The 13,921-nt window shown below is 28.9% G+C and overlaps 1 protein-coding gene across 1 annotated transcript; it reads right to left on the bottom strand.

Moving 5' to 3' along the window:
* Positions 1-1,201: 1,201 nt before the first annotated feature.
* LOC136089445 (zinc finger MYM-type protein 1-like) lies at positions 1,202-4,056 on the bottom strand. The gene is made up of 3 exons (XM_065815448.1): positions 3,425-4,056; positions 1,633-3,349; positions 1,202-1,560 (listed from the first exon to the last, which is right to left on the bottom strand). The coding sequence occupies exons 1-3, from the start codon at positions 4,050-4,052 to the stop codon at positions 1,425-1,427; spliced, it is 2,481 nt and encodes an 826-aa protein (XP_065671520.1). The 5' UTR covers positions 4,053-4,056; the 3' UTR covers positions 1,202-1,424.
* Positions 4,057-13,921: the final 9,865 nt, after the last annotated feature.

Genomic DNA, 13,921 nt, shown 5'->3' on the forward strand with positions numbered 1-13,921 from the left:
ATTCTTTAGCATTCGAAACTTTTATGCAGATATTTCTAATGATGTTAAAAGTAAATTTGATACAAGTGATTAATAATGTAGGTTTTGAAGTTGGTGCTAATAAGAAAGTAATAGGAATATTTAAAGATGAATCAGCAGGAGCACAAATTAAAGAATTTTTAGGACTCAGATCAAAGTTGTATTACAAAGTACACGGAAAAGATAACAAAAGTACACGGAAAAGATAACAAAAAATGTAAAGGAGTAAAGAAAAATGTTGTCAAAAAATATATTTATAAAGATTGTTTATTAAGTAAAAGAGATCATGTTAGGAAAATAAATGTAATAAGTTCCCATTTAAATGAAATTTACACAGAAGAGGTCAACAAAATAGCATTAAGCGCAGAAGATAATAATAGAGTTATTTTAGAAGATGACATGCACACATTAGCATATTGACTGTTAGGCAAAGAGATTAATTAGGCAAAGAGGTCAATTAGGCAAAGAGGTAAATAAATTAGCATTAGGCACTACAAAATGTAAGAAAAACAATAATTTATAAATAAAAATGGAAAAGATTAGTAACATTTTTCATAAACCTATGAATGTTGAAGAAATAATTTTACCAAATGAACCACTAACAAATTTTCAATTGATGAAAGTAGCAAAAAAACTTAAAATAAAAAATTTTAAAGGTGTATTTGTAAGAGATCAATTGCCTAAAATACACAAAGAAAAGAATGTGGAATATTAAATACATGAGATTCAAGTACACAAGGATTTCATTGGATTTGCTAGTACAAAGACGGTGACAAAAAACTAAGTTTTGACTCTTATGCACAACCGCCACCAGTCGAAATTGTTTATTATTTAAAAAGCCCTGTTTATTATAATAGTGAAAGAGTTCAATTTGGAAATAATTCATTCTGTGGACACTTGTGTCTATATGTTTTAAAAAAACTAGATGAAAGATACAATTTTCAGAATATTATTAATAATCTATGGTAAATTAAAAAAAAAATCTATGCATAAAATGCCTGTTGATAAATTCGGACGTACATGTAATAATTCAACTAAAAGTCAAGTAGTTTCAAATGGTATAACAGCATCTCAAGCTAATAGTTTGTTTATTAGGAAAGATGGAAAAAACAATGCAACTAGTGATATTAATATGAATACACATAAATTATTAAATGTTGCGGATCCTACCAGAGCCGTGGCGTGGTACATTTGGGCCCCCCCCAAATCATTTTTTTGGGCCCTATTTTTGTGGCATCACATTACAGGATATATATGCGTCACATTTTTTCTAAAGGCTAAAAACATCAAAAATAAGACATATAAGTATAGACAAACGTATATGTACGGATAATTATCAGAATAATGTTTGTTATATTATATTGGTAATACTTCAAAACCTGTAATAAATCACATATTCACAATTGTCACAGAAATGACTTGTGGCGAACTTTCATACTTGCAAATTTGTTGATTATCTCCTCATAATTTAATTTTCTTGCCACATCGTTCTCAATTGACAGCATCGCCAGAGAAGACAAGCGGTCATCAACCATTGTTGACCTATAAAAAGTGAAAAGAAATGCATAGAGCTACATCTATTATGTATAAAGTAGCAAGATTAAATATACTGACCTATGAAAAGTCTTAATCAATTTTAGCTTGCTGAAGCTACGTTCAGCACTTGCGACAGTTACTGGTGAGGTAAGGATTATGCGTAACACAATGGCAAGATTTGGATAAGTTTCTTGCAGCTCTTCTTTATAAATGTAATTAAGAAAATCATGTGCAGATTTCATGTGAGTACTTTCTTTCTCCTGTACCACTATGACAAATCGTTTTAATTCCATTTCCAGATCATCCGAATCTATATCGCCAAGCTTTGCTTGCAAATTTTTGCAATATAAAGACAAAGAATTTTCTTTACAGATTTGAATAAGATTCTCAGAACGGTATAGGAAGTCATAGAGCTCTGTGATACTACTGACTTGTTCAAAACGCTCCTTTACTGATCCCATTGACATATCAAGGAGTGGTAAAAAGAAATCAACTTTAAACTTCTGTTCTAATTGGATGGTGTGAGCTTCATCGGCACACTCGTATGAATGAATCATCTTTTTTTGTCGGGAACGCACTTCTGGAAAAATTTTTGCAATGTCCAACACTTCTGCGATTTCTGATGCTTTCATGTGTGCGTCTGAAAATCCAGTTTCACGATATTGCTGAAGAAATGTATATGTGGCCTTTATTTCACTATCCAAGACATCAAGGGAAGTTGTAGAGGACTGCAGAAGCTTACTTGATTTGTTAATTTGGTATAAAACGTCATACCAAATAACGATTGACAATATGAATGGCCATGTCATCATATATTCCATCAGCGAACATACTTCTGTAGCTGTTGCGCCATCTCTCTTCTCTAGAGCATACACTTCCAATTTTTCTAATGCCTCTAATATCTCTTTCAGGTGATAGCGAAGAGGTTTCACACAGTTTATTCTACTTTCCCATCTGGTATCGGATTGAGGCTTGACAGAAATGGGTATACATGACTTTAAAATATGCCATCGAGCAGGAGATGATGAAAAGAGTGTATACAATCTTGAAAGAACTCCGAAAAAAGTAATTGCAATGTTGGATGACTTTGCACCGTCAACAATGACTAGATTAAGTGAATGGTTTGCACACGGAACATATAGAGCTTTGGGATTCATTTGAAGAAGCCTAGCTTGAACACCCTTTGCTTTTCCTTTCATGTTAGCACCGTTATCATAGGATTGGCCTCGACAGTCAAGAATATTTAATTCCCACTTTTTTGTCTGATCTAGAAAGGCATCCAAAAGCCCTTTTCCAGTGGTATCATCTACCTTGAGATATCCAAAGAAATTTTCAGAAATGTTGATACCTGTCCCAGGAATGCAAACTACTGATCGTAGGATTATGCTCATTTGTTCTTTATGTGAAACGTCTGGCGTACAATCCAAAATAATGGAAAAATATTTCGCTTTCTTTACTTTGGAAAGGTTTTCGGCTTCAATCTCCTTGGCTAACAATTCAATCAACTCATTCTGGGTATCATTGCTCAAATAATGTTCATTAGTTTCTTTCTTCTGAATCCGACGTAAAAGTTCATCGAGCACACTATCATACTTCGCCATCAATTCAAACAACCCAAGAAAGTTTCCATTGTTCTTGGAACCAATGACCTCTTGTGAACCACGGAATCCAAGATTCCTCGCAGAAAGAAATAGAGTGATGTCTAGTAATCGTTCCAATACTGCTCTCCAAAATTTTCGCTCTTTTTGAAGCAACTTGTATTGATGCTCATCAATGGTTGTTTGATTCATTATGCCTGCAATGTTGAATTTGGTAAAATATATAAATATTTATTATATTTAATGACAAAATTTTTTTTAAAACAGTTTACCTTTTCGTAATGTCATCCACTGTTCAAAGCATCTGAGATGTGTACTTCCTGTTTCATGATCATTCAGTTTTTTGGATAAACCTTCCCATGTGTTCATCCCTTGTCGGAATGGTGAATCTGATATACCAAAAAGTTTGCAACAGAAGCAAAAAACTTTATTACTTTTCATAGAATACACAAGCCATGACCGTACAATAGTTTCTCCATTCTTCATCTGTCGTTTATAATAAGTCACTGAAAATCGTCGTCTTTCTTGATTGTGTGGAAAATCTATCTCAATTTGCTTTACACCACGTTCAACAATGTCACACCTCTGTGCATCAGAAACATTTTCTGGCCAATCAGAAGGATCATCACTGAGAAAAAGAAGTGGCAGTGTTGTGGCAGTTGGTATACACTCACAGATTGCCATATTAGAGTCTCCTTCAGCAGACAAACCAAAACAAGAAACAGAATCATTTTCTGCATTGGCTGTAACATCATTATTGGTTTCTGTTATTGCTACTGATTCACCATCAGCTTGAACTGCTGGTTTCAAAAATTGTGTAAGTTTGGGGTACTTAGTTATTACTTCCCTGGCTGCAGCTGCTTCTCTTCTCTTAGCTGCACCACTTTTCACTTTCTTCATTCCAATAATTAATAACTAAAAATAGAACAGATAGTTTATAAAATTTACTTTTAGGTCCTACTATAGTACTATACCTATTTAATTTATACAAATAAATTAAATGAAAAATAATAATGTCTCCTAAAAATAATAAACTTACCGGCTCAGCTGATTCAGCCACGCTCACTACGAATTTTGAATAATGACGATTGCGTTTTGGTTTAACCAACTACACACACATCATACAGTCAAATGAAGCAACTGACACGCAGAAATCAATATTTCAAATCGTATTTCAACTCACAATTTTTTATTACTATTCTAGAAAGTTATTAAAAAAATTAAAGAAAATACTTTTTAAAATATTATAAAATTTTAAAATGTTGTATTGCTGACGGCCCACCGGGAAATATCCCGGTGTGAAAACTCCATGTGAAATAGGAAAACTCATCTTTAAATAAACTGTTCATTATAATATAAATTTGTCAATCTAGTTTGTTTTATTTACATAATTTTTTGCATGCTATTTATGATATCATAATTTGTATTATAATTTTTATTGGTTTGTAACAATTCTATTTGTCGGTTAATATTTCTCTGTAATGTCTTCAAATTTTGATTTTATATTTATATCCAGAGTTTTAAATTGTTATTTAATCTTTTGAAAATGTAGTATGTTAACTACGAAACATGTCAAGATTAAAAAATTCCGTGTTTTTCATAAAAGTATGAGTAAAAATTTTAGAGTTAAGCTACTATATAGATACAGAAACTAAACAAGGATGTCCATTCTCATCAGTTGTTTTTTACACATTAAAATTGTCTTAGTAGCATTTATTTTATTTTATAGTTTGAATATAATTGATAATTATCTGTTAAAATAATAAAATGCCATAAAAAATTTTATCATTTTTTAAAAAACGGGCCCCTTATATCTCGTGGGCCCCCCCCAAATGGGGGGTTTGGGGGGCCTTTGCCACGGCACTGGATCCTACAACCTCAACTGATGCTGCTACAATGCATTATGTTGACACAATAATACCTAATTCTAGCAGTTTAGAAATAGTACCAAATTCAAGTTTAACATGCCTTGGATTAAAATCACAGACTCTTGTACCACATACAGGTACTGATGGGACAACAATTTTTATTCAACCTACTGGTCCTGGTATTCTCATAAAACTATGGTTAGCATTTAAAGGGATAGATACTAATGGAAGTGTTCAAGGTAACGTATTTATTAGAATATACGCAGATAATACACTTTGCATAGGAGATTATTCTTCTTCTACAGATAGTACCGGAATAAATACTAATTACAGATAGTACCGGAATAAAAAGTAATTTTTTACTTTCTCCACTTGGTGGACCATTTTATGTTAACTCTTTACAAGGCTGTAATGTGCATACTAGTAGTTCATTAGGAGGATACTTTACACTTGATTTACCATTCAAATTCAAAAATTGAGCACTTCAGGGGTCAAAGAAATAATTTTTGAAGGTTTCTCCAAATAGTGTAATGGTTGTTGATCTTCAGCTTAATCTAAATTCATAATTGGCTAGATACTTTAAACCAAATGGACACACGTACCAATTATGTTTAAAGTATTTAGTCAAAACTAAATTGTGCAATTTATGAATCCTTTATTCATATGTGGTAATTATTAATTACTTACATCTTGGATAATTTGAGGTCAAAATTACTCGAGTTGTTTGTGAGCACTTTCAAGACCTATATAACTATAATTATCGAAATCCTTTAGTATATAATTATATAAAGTCTTCAACTAATTGTACTTTAAAAAACTAAAAATGACTTACATAGCCAAACTTTGTATATACATTTTAGTTATTTAAGTAATTTTAGGTTTGCTGTTTAAAACTTGATTGTATTTTATACTAATAAATGTGCGTTAAAATGAGGTATAAAAACTAATTAAAAATAAATCAAATGTTTAAATGCATATATTGCTTATATATCATTATATTAAATTCAACTGATGTAATCAATTCAGTTTGGTGTGGCGACCAAACTGTAGAACAATATTCTAAAATTGGTTAAATACATGTAGTGAAAGCTCTAACTAGGATACAAGGATCGCGAGTTTTAAAGCATTTCAAAACTAAGTATGCTTTAGAGTTAGCTTGATTTTCATTTCATTTTATACTTCGCTGTTAACATAAATTACAGATGAGTTTTACATGGTAAATACCAATAAATAAAATACTTTAAAAACAGACGGGGACTCAAAGAAGATATGGATGATGCAATATCACCTCAATCTTTTTATAGAGCCCCTTAATATAATAAAATATTGATATTTCAAATTATAAAATATTCAAAAAAATTATAAAAATCCATTAAAAATATAAAAGTAATAAAATAAAAATTTACATAAAATAAAATAAAGATATAATAAGAAAGTAAATTATTTTTACAATTACAAAGATATATTGCAATAACAATATTGCAATTTTTGGTATTGAAATAAATAAATGCAAAAGTATACAAAAAGATTTAATAATTCCAAAACAGTTTTGTAAATTTATTCAAATTAATTTTGCTTATTATTCTCAGTAGTTACTAATGATATACGTTTCTTTTAATGTATTAATTATTATTCAGCAAATTTAAAAACTCGTTTTATTTTGCTCGAAACTTAAATGAGTTTAGTGATTTTACCATATTTGCATAAATTTTTTTGAAAAGAATTACATAACTTAGGTCCTCAATATTCTATTGAATATTCTGTATATTTATTTAATTTCTTAGGCAGTTTAAAGGAATTTGATCGATTTGTTTTTAAGAAATACTTTTTATTTATACTTTTCTCAAACTTAAAAATAAAATTAGCTAGAGTTAGGTTATTAGTATATTTATACATGAAAATTAGGCGCTGATAAAAATTTATTTCGTATACATTCATCATTTTCGTATTTCTCATTAAGGGTTTAGTATTCTCTCCTTTTTTTTCCCGTAAATAATTCTACACGCATGTTTTTGCTAACTATGTATTTTTTTTTAAGTTTGATAGTTGTGTACTAACCCGTGTAATGTTAGCATAGTTAATGAAATAATGAAATAAAGAGAAGTATAATAACTTTAGACAAACTGTATTTACATATGGGCGAACTCGGTACATCAGAGCAATGGTTTTACTAATTTTTGATTGAAAATATTTAATATGGGAAACCAAGATAAATTATTATCAACAAATATTCCTAAAAACTTTATATAGTCTTGCTTTTTTATTTGTATGTTGTTTAAAAATAGGTCTGGTAATTCAAGGGGAAGATTTTGCATTTTTTTATGGAATAAGGTATACTTTGTTTTTTCAATGTTTAATGAGAGTTTATTTGCCATAAACCAGTCATTTATCTTATTTAATTCAAAATTAATGCCTGCATTAAGTTGTTTCATACTATTGTTGAAAAGAAATAGGTTTGTGTCATCCGCAAATGTAATTTGGTTTAACTTTACTGATGCATTATTTAAGTCATTTACTTAAAATAATAAGAGAGAACCAAGTATCGATCTTTGCGGTACTCCACATGGGATTTTAAGTATTCCGTATTCTTAATTTAGAACATATTGTTTTCTATCTGCGAGGTTTTTAATCCAATAGTAGACCTTATTAGTTACTCCATAATGCTTCAACTTTTCTAACAATATACGATGATCAACAGTGTCAAAAGCTTTTGAGAGATCGATAAATATATAAAAATAAGTAAATTTTTTTTCGTTAAAACCATTAATTATTGATCAACTAATTCAATACAAGCATGTTTAGTTGAATGATTTTTCTGAAATCCGAATTGTTTTAAATAAAAGAAATTGTTTTTAGTGTAATGATCAAAGATTCTATTGTAAATTACATTTTCGAATGATGGGTTGATGACATCAGAAATATGTTTTTTATAATTAGAAACTGATCGATGACATCAGAAATATGCTTTTTATAATTAAGGTTACAGTCTATTGTTACTCCTAGATCTTTTTGAAGACCATATATACTCAAGAACTATACTTAAATGCAGATTTTTATTCCCGAACACACGGCTTCACAACCTTTTTTTGTAGTAATAGAAGTGCTTTATTTTGTTTTGCCATTGTCAGTATAATAAAATTCTTTAGATACAAGGAAGTAAAACAGAGTAATACAAAAGAAGCTGTTTGCAATTGGAATGACAAAACTAGTTTTTGTTTTTCAGTGTTCTTGGCAAATCAATTATTTGTGGAAAAAAAAGTAGAGCATCTATATCCAGCTTTTGGACTTGTGAAGTAAAGTTATTATATAGCAAAGTTGTTTATTCCTGCAATTTTATGTCTTGAAGTGTCTTTAAACATCAATTTATAGAATGTTAAATAATGCAGCCAATACCTCTTTACTGAAGTTAATAATAGGTTTTGGTTTTATCGTTGCATTGTGTATAACAAGAAATGTTTTTTATATAGCTCTTCCAATAACGTGTTTATTTCAAACAAGTCGTAAAGATATTTTTTATTGATTTGAATCTTATTTAGGTATTAAGCGAAGTTGTCTCTTTACTTATAAATATTGTTGATCAACTCCTTCAAATATGCGATAAACAAGTTTAAAAATTGCAACAAGATGTTACAAAGTAAAGCCTAAAATCTTATTTAATGCAAAAAACAGAGCTAATACTCCTTTCAAATCCATTTCAAATTGTTTGAAACTAAGTATCACTGTTCCTTTGCAAGACCATTTATTCTTTCTAATCTTTAGTTTTTTCAAAAACGATTGCATAAAATTTAGTGTACTTAGTACTTTATTTGGAAAGACCAGATTATACCTTTTAGTTACTTTTATATAACAGACTTTTAATTCTTAACAAAAGCTTTACTAGAATTATTATTGCCAAACCAAAGAATTTATTAGGTGAACTTGACCTGATGAAATCATTCTGTCTAAATTTAAAAAATGACCTCCTCTCTATTATTACTGAAACTTTACAAGCAACAATTTTTCTTTGATTTGAAAACATTAAAATTTATATTAACATTTTTATAAAGTACATTCAATCCGCCAAAAAGGGGGTCAAATCCTTGAAAATGGGGCGGGGGTTGAGGGAGAGAGATGAATTTTTAGTAATTTTACCCATTAATTTTCCTGTACCAAGCCCCTGTAAATTTACAAGATGTTCCACAAAAATTAAATATTTAACAGCAAGAGGTGAATTATTATAGATTAAAGAAAAGTTAGTTATACACCACATGCATCTAAATGCGGTATAGAAACCTAGTAATGGTATAAACCATTGTATCTTTAATGAACCCATTACCTAAAAATTGTAACAGTTTTTGCACTGGCTGTATTTTTAAAATGCTTATTCTTGAAACTACCAGTTATCATGGGTAAGTATAAAAATTTTACTTCAGCAATCAAAACAAAAGATAAAGAGAGTGGTAGAGTGATAAGTTGCCATGGGAGCATTTTATGTATAATTTATGCTTGATTGTAGAGACAAAAGAAATGATAATTTTTATTTTATTGCAGAGATCAAAGAAGATTACTAATATTTCAGTGTTAAAAAAAAAAAATGGTAGCAAATGAGTAAACATGATAATACAAGAGTTATCAATTATAATTATAAGAGTGAGCAAGTAGAGACACTATTAATTGTTAATAAAATTTTTAAAACTAAATCCTGGTCTAAAAATAAACTGTCTGCTGTTGATAAATGCACTGGTTCTTTTATTGTTGGTTCTTTCTCAAATTTTTGCTACCTGATCAAGCAATTTTATTCGTCAATATGAACAACTTATTAGTGCGTCTTTGCCTCTTGTATATTTTTATTGTCCACCCTTTCTTTAAATCATTTAAGCAATGCAATGCACAATTTGGTTGCAAAATCTGACAGCCAATGTGCACCCTTAGCCTTTAAATTCTGAATGTTTTTAAAATCTTATTCCTACTCTTATATAAATGTATTATAAAAAGTTAAAAAATTAAATTTTTTGAATTTCTTTGACTTTTTTCTTTGTTGTCCTAAAGATTAATTGGTCGATAGGGTTAGAACAATGTAATGCCTGTTTTCATCCGTTAGATGACTAGTAACCAAAATAAATAGTTAAAGAATTTTTTTGATATGATTAATTGTTTAATAAAAAAACAAAAAAATTCAAGATGCTTCTTGAGGCTGTATTTTTTTTTATTAGACCATCTGACAAAATCCTTTCAGAAAATTTTTAAATTACTGTAATGGAAAGAACTTGCCTTTAAATATTTAAATATAAAAGTTGTCCCAAAATTAACGCAAGATTTAAATTTGTTGCCATTTGTGCAGTAAAGTGTTGGCAACCCTAAAAAAAATGTAAAATATTTCAAAAATAATGAAAGCTTGGCGGTTGCAGTTTGAAAGTTTCATACAAAATATGGTCGGAATAGTGTTTTAACTTCGTCAACTGTTAAGAGACTTATTGAAAAATTCAGGGAGACTGGATCCGTTGGAGACGCCAAACACACTGGTCGTCCAAAAACAAGCCGTTTAAATTTCAATATCAAAGCAGTGCGCGAGAGTGTCGATGACAATCCAGGAACCTAAATTCGGCGTCGTCGACAAGAATTGCAAATTTTAAGAAATTCTCTACAGCGTATACTCACTCAAGATCTGTGTCTCAATGTTTATAAAATTCAATTAACACAACAACTGAAGCCTAATGACCATGCACAGCGAAGAGAGTTCGTTGAATGGATTATTGAACATCAACAAATGGATGCTGATTTTTCGAGCAAAATCATCCTAAGCGATGAAGCACATTTTTCACCTCGATGGCTTTGTTAATTGCCAAAATTGCTGCTTTTGGTGTTCCAAGAACCCACATGTGATTGTCGAAAAACAAATGCATCCACAACGTGTTACTGCTTAATGTGGATTTTGGGCTGGAAGCATAACTGAACCATACGTTTTTGAAAACGAGGAGACTGGTCAAGCAGTGACTGTTACTGGTGCTCGATATCGTGACATGATAACACAGTTCTTTCTGCCGAAATTGGATAATATTGATGTGGCCAATATGTGGTTTCAACAAGACGGTGCCGCATACCATACAACCCGTGAAACAATTCAATTACTGCATGAGACATTTCCAGGTTGTGTACTTTCTCAATTTGTTGATCTTAAATTGAGAAAGTACAAGACAATCTCAAATCTAGTGGTGTTAAATCACCCGATCTTTGGGCTGCTCAAATTAGCCCCCTAGATCGTGTGATTTAACATTACTAGGTTTCTTTTTATGGGGTTTATTTGAAATCACAAGTCAACAAGCCCACAACCACCCTTGAATTAAAGTAGGAGATTCAACGCTCCATTAACGAAATTCAGCCAAATTTATGCAAAATGTACATGGAAAATTTTGACGAAAGAGTGCGTATGTGCATGCAAAGCCGTGGAGGCCATATGCCCGATGTGTTATTTCATGAATAACCTTATACTATGTACTTTATGATTCAATAAAAAATCAACAATTAAAAGACTAAAAACTGTGTTTTCTGTTTAATTCAAATTTTGCGTTGATTTTTAGAATTTAATTTCAGAGTCAATAATTTTTTGTGGAAATTTTTTACTTTGTAAAACTAATGATAGATTCTTATCTAAATCTTATCTTATCTGAACAATCCCATTTGGCTAACAACTTCGTATACAAATACACTCAATCTGAAAATTGTCTAAGAAAACATAAAATATTAAAAAGACTTCGGAATAATGAGAACATTGTTATTACACAACCAGACAAAGGAAATGGTATAGTTGTTCTTAATAAAGTTGATTATATAAATTTATTACATAATACTATTATAAGTAACAAGACTGAGTTTAAAGAATTAAAAGAGGATCCAACTATAAAAAGAAATATCTTTACAAGGGTATCTTAGAAAACTTTAAAAGCTTAAATGTTTTGAAAAAGACATTTACACTAAAATCTATCCTGCATAATCTCAACGTGCAAGAATTTACGCGTTATCTAAGATGCACAGTTAGTAAAGATAGTTCTCTTCCAACATTTCGACATATCATCTCAACAATCGAAACATATAACTACAACCTTGCCAAACATCTTTCTCATTTATTGTCTTCACATATACCCAGGTTTTTGAGCAAAAACCCGACCCAGCTGGGTTTTTGGGTGGGTTTTTGGGTTTTTGCTAAACTTTGGTATAAACCTTTAGTAACATATTTAAAAATATCTTAACAACTTTTTTATAGTTTATAATATAATATAGCTATTTTTCATTTTTTACAGGTTTTTTTATAAAAACAAAAATTTTCTTATAAAAAAGCTTAATTATACAAAAGCTTAATTAATAATCAGATTGCATTTTTTTATAGTATAAATCTATTATCTTTTAATTGCAAAAATCTGGCTAACTATGATTTTTTTGAGATAATAGATAATGCCCCAACTAAACACAAATTAAAGATAAAAGAAGCCCTCCACAATAAATGGAAAAGTCCCTCACTTAATAAACAAACTTTACATTATACTATAAACTTATCAATTTAATTTTGCTGTCAGTTTATTTATTTATTTATTTTTTTGACAGTTGATTATTTTGATTGATTATTTACCGAGTTATTTTGTAATAAATATAATGGTTTATTACCTATAAATTTTTGTCCGTTAATATTTCTCTGTAAAGACTTCTATTTTTTAATATTTCTTTCAGAGTGTTATTCTTATTGTAAAATAATCTTTTGAAAATGTAAATAAATTTTACGAAACATGTCAAAAATAAAAAATATCGTGTTATTTAAAAAAAAAAATATTTATATATATATATATATATATATATATATATATATATATATATATATATAAATATAAATATATATATATATATATATATATATATATATATATATATATATATATATATATATATATATATATATTAAGCTTAATATATATATATATATATATTAAGCAAATAAGATTAATGTTATGTCTGGCAATATAACAAGGACAATTTATCATTTATAAAGTTGTTTATTTTTGTTTGATCAGTTCTAAATTCGAACATTGATTCCATTAAAAAGTTCAAGTTATATTAAAAAATTTGTCTTTATTTTTCATTTGTATTTGTGTTTTTAGCAATTTATAGTGATACCTTAAGCTACCTAAAATTGTAGCCTTGTTCCCATCTGATAAAATTGTAGCCTCATTCCCGTCGTATAAAATTTTAGCCTTGTTCCCTTCTGATAAAATTGTAAACTTATTCCCATCTGATAAATCTATACTTATAATGCAGACAACATTCGTGAATTTTTTTGCTTGAAAAGCAAAAAAAGCTATTTAAAAGTTTAAACATTATTTTACTCTACTTATATTCTTATTAAATTCCTAATAAATCCTAATATTATTCCTTATTAAAATTAATTCTCATTAATACTCATTATTAAATTAATTGTTATTAATATTTCTTAATAAATTAATTCTTATTAATGTTCCTTATCAAGTTAACTCTCAATAATGCTCCTTATTAAATTAATTCTTATTAATATTTTAATATTAAAAATAAAATAAAATTTTAATTAAATAATACTTTATCAACAGGTTGATGTTGAAACAGTTTTGTATAATATTCCTTACATGGTAAAAGATGTTATTGTTTGAAATGGACAGTTTATTGAAAAGCTTGTTAAAAACTATGATGACAAAGTTCACACTTCATCAAATTTAGGTTTGTTATAGAAAAATTTTACGTATAAAAGTTATTACATATTAAGGCTTACATTTTAAAAGACAATTTAAAATTTAAGTATATAATATTTTTTTTATTTGGGATAAGTTTATTTTTAAGAGTAAAAACTTTTTTTGAAAATGTTTTTAGATAGTATTATGGATGATAAACTTTTTTTCGGATTTA

This window comes from Hydra vulgaris, chromosome 13, assembly GCF_038396675.1.
Source record: "Hydra vulgaris chromosome 13, alternate assembly HydraT2T_AEP".
NCBI classification, from domain to species: Eukaryota; Metazoa; Cnidaria; class Hydrozoa; order Anthoathecata; family Hydridae; genus Hydra; species Hydra vulgaris.

Bases quoted from the DNA above. Each gene is read 5' to 3' on its own strand.
- LOC136089445 (XM_065815448.1), bottom strand. From the start codon at position 4,052: ATGAAGAAAGTGAAAAGTGGTGCAGCTAAGAGAAGAGAAGCAGCTGCA. The intron at 3,350-3,424 runs GTAAACTGTTTT...TCAACATTGCAG, and splicing joins GTGGATGACATTACGAAAAG to GCATAATGAATCAAACAACC. The intron at 1,561-1,632 runs GTCAGTATATTT...CACTTTTTATAG, and splicing joins TTGATTAAGACTTTTCATAG to GTCAACAATGGTTGATGACC.